The following is a 3,830-nucleotide window of genomic DNA, read 5'->3' on the forward strand; positions in this document are numbered from 1 at the left end:
CATTTGATTTTAAAGCTAGGCTAAACGGCATGCTTAAAAGCACGGTTCTTTTAACTCTGAAGTTGTTTACTACTGTTTTTAAAAGTAGAAAACAATTTCAGAGTTACTTACATCATAAATAAAGCTGCATAGTGACTTAGAACAACCAAAAAAAGGCAAAAAATAACATTTATTCCATTTATTTTGTCAGCTTAACCAAATTTCAGCATATAAATCATTTTAGAAATTCTATGAACAGTACGGCCAAACAGGCTTTGAAGAGTACACTTTGCAAAAATCTCTGAAAAATGTATGTTTTTAGGAAAGCGTTTAACAAAGGGATGGAAGAAAATAATGATATAACCCCCCTCCCTCTTGGAATTTTTGCGGGTAAATATTTTTTGGTCAACCATTGGTGGGACCCCCCTAAGGACAGGGGCTATGAGCAATTTGCTCGGGTGACTCACCGTTTGCACTACCCTGATTAACCAACACGATTAATGAAAGAACAAAAGTTGTACCACAAATCTGCCAGACACACAAAATACTTTATAAAATGCTATTGAGAATGGCTGTGTCAATATTTTGTATACAGATTTCTCAAAAGCATTTGATAAAGTACGTTATATGCAATTGATAATAAAATCTTTGGTATTTTTGGAGTAATACTTGTTTCCATAGTAGTTTACTTACATAACAGAAAACAACGAGTAATTTTGGGTGAAAACTACATTAAAATAGTTAACAGTTGACTGTGGTTTTTACTATATCTGGATTTGCCAGATACAATTGATATTGTAAATTGCTTACTAGATTATACAGTAGATTTAGTATTAAACTATATGCAGGTTATGGGAAAGGAAATTTAGTTATGCAAAATGTAAAATAATGCACATTTGCTTAAAAAATTTATGTATAACTTATTCAATGTTTGATGCAGAAACCAAACAAAATAATATCATAGCAACATCAAAACTCGCTCTTATTAAATAGACATTTAAATATTTAATATACTAAGAAAATTAGGTACAACTTTTATAAGACTACTTCTTAGGTTGCAACTTAAACCTAGGTTAAGGTTGCACTTAGTTTGCGACCTAAACCTAGGTATAGGTTGCACTTGGGTTGCAACCTAAACATGGTTTTCTTATTTGAAACAAGATATTGTAAAGTGCAAAAAAGAGCTACAAAATTAGTATCAGCTTTAAAGAAAGTATCATATGAAAAAAGATGACGTATAAAGAATTTAACATCACTAGAAAAGAGTCGCTTACGAAAAGATCAAATTTTTCAATATAAAATAAAGAAAGATATTGAAAAAAATAGTTGGATAAACAAGTCAACATCTTAAATTTTTAGAAATAGAACTTGTATTTAAAATAAATGTTTTCACAATCTAAATAAAAATTCTTTTTGCTTTTCATTATACGAAAAATGCGTTATATTTATAAAGTTTAAAATTTCTCTTTTCTTAACTAAATACCATATAAATGTACAATCTAATAAAAATGTTCAATAACTGTCATTAATCTGGTCATACTCAATAATGAGATTTACTGTTAGGAGGTTAGATTTTATTTTTTTTCTCTATCATTATCGTTCAAACGTATTATTAAAACAGGAACGTGAGAGTGATGCATTATATTTTCACTTGTTGATCTCAATAAAGTTCGTGTTAATTTACGACCACACTTTTGTCCAGTCACAATAATTGTGGCGTTATGAGTTTCGGCAACGTTGCAAATTGTGTGACCTTTATTATTTTGAAGAGGAGCTAAATGTGGAATGAACTTTATATTTCTTCTTACGCACTTTGCCTTAAATCTTTCTAGCACTTTTTCGCTCTTTGAAAACCTTCTATACTCAGAATCATAATGGTTTCCTTTCCCTTCGACCAAAGTTTCTATATATCGATTTGGAGAATCTTGCACATGAACAAGCAGAGCAATGTCGTCTTCTCTATGGTAATTTTCTGCATACCAATAAAAGGCATTATCGCTCTCTTTACTGCTATCAACAGCAATACAGTTAATTCTTTCAGCCATAAGATTCTCTTCGACAGCTTTGAAATGTCAGTTAACTTAAGTAGACTAATTAGTAAAAATAATTATGTAATTAATAAAAAAATGCAATGAAAAAAATATGTGCTTAATAATATTTTGACATTGATAAGTAAATTATCACATTGATAAGTATATCTTAATGTTATTTCAAGCATTTCTTTAGTTTAAAAAAATAATAATAAAAATAATAACAATAAAAATAATAGTAATAATAATATTGATTAGGCGTTAATAAAAAAACATTTTATTTAAAAAATACTTAAAACTTGATAAAAAAATTCAGCGACCATTTGATTACACTTATTTTTTTATTATAAAACTCCATTTAGTTTATGCTTTTATTTCTAATTGAATTAAATGAGATAAATTTTTTATTTTCCCTCATGACAAGATATATAAATATATTGATTAAACCAAGTGAATTGGGTTAATAATATTAAAACGTCATATACGACTTACATGTCATTTACTATTTTTTAATTTCATGAAAAATTCATGTTGGAAAATCTAAATAAAGTGTTGTTATAGTGTTGTTTAACGCGTGTGCGTACCAAAGGATCAGACAACGCTATCGCAACACTTTATGTTGTTTTTCCAATTTTTATATTGTGCTGCTTATACTAACTAAAAAAAAAAAAAAAAAAATAAAGGAATTTTTAAAAAGAAATAAAATAATTAAAAAGCTTTTTGTTGTGGTGGTTTTTAGAGTGCTCCAAAAAAATTATGTTTTTTGGAGCACTCTAATAATTATGTTTTGGAAATAATTTTTTTTTTGATCTAGACAAGAAGCACCGCGCATTAGCATTTAATGAGGAGGTTATTCGCTGGCATACATAGACAATTCACAATCCAATACAAAACATCTTATAGACGTCACAAGTCCGTTGGATGTCCTTAAAACGTCCAACGAACGTACTGTGTTGTATTGCAAAGTATAACACAGTACTGTGTATAGCAGAATACTACACAGTACTGTGTTATATTGCAAAATACATTATTTTAAATAGACTATTTGATTTTGCAATACAACCACTGGGTTGTATTGCAAAATCAAATAACCGTGCAATTAAGTATTGTAAATTATATGGATTATTATTTATAAAAATGTATACAATACATAGTAACAGATACAGGAATTTTTGGTGTGAGGGGGGGGGGGATGTTGAAATACTTTTGTATTTTGTAACACATTTGTGTCTTCTAAAAAAAAAAGGTCCTCAATTTTTTCAAGATATTTTAGGACTATCAGATTTTGGTGGGGCGGAGGAGGGATGCATACTTTCCCTTTTTTTTAGTGAGTAAAAATTTAGTTGTTAAGGTTTTTCAATTTCTGTTAAATCTATACCTACTGATGGTAAACCTGATAAAAACTCATTTATTTGTTGTTGCTTTGAGTAAAATAAAATATATTTATTTTTATTGTGATTTCAATGGTAAACTAGTTTCACTCAACAATTATTTACAGTTTTTGTAGTTGAATAAATTAAGAATAAATTTTTTAGTGAATAAATTAAGTAGTGAATAAATTAAGTTGTGAATAAATTAAGTAGTGAATATCAACTTCAAGCATACAACCAAGATTTGTGGAGGCTTATACAATCAAGATCTGAGAATGGTTTAGGAATTTTCAATGTAAATAATGAATACCAGTCTAGTATTTTGAAAAAATTTATTTGTAATAACTTTGTACTACTGCTACTGTCTTTTATAGCTCATTTTTTTCATTTCAATAGCCAGTGAACCATTAAATTATTAGGTGTTTTTTATACCACACTTGTTTAATTTTTC

At 28.2% G+C, this 3,830-nt stretch overlaps 1 protein-coding gene across 1 annotated transcript; it reads right to left on the reverse strand.

Moving 5' to 3' along the window:
* Positions 1-1,553: 1,553 nt before the first annotated feature.
* Positions 1,554-2,024, reverse strand: LOC136091803 (uncharacterized). The gene has a single exon (XM_065819515.1). The coding sequence runs from the start codon at positions 2,022-2,024 to the stop codon at positions 1,554-1,556; it is 471 nt and encodes a 156-aa protein (XP_065675587.1).
* Between the last annotated feature and the right edge of the window lie 1,806 nt (positions 2,025-3,830).

Source organism: Hydra vulgaris, chromosome 15, assembly GCF_038396675.1.
Source record: "Hydra vulgaris chromosome 15, alternate assembly HydraT2T_AEP".
NCBI classification, from domain to species: Eukaryota; Metazoa; Cnidaria; class Hydrozoa; order Anthoathecata; family Hydridae; genus Hydra; species Hydra vulgaris.

Coding starts and splice junctions, on each gene's coding strand:
- LOC136091803 (XM_065819515.1), bottom strand. CDS start 2,024: ATGGCTGAAAGAATTAACTGTATTGCTGTTGATAGCAGTAAAGAGAGC.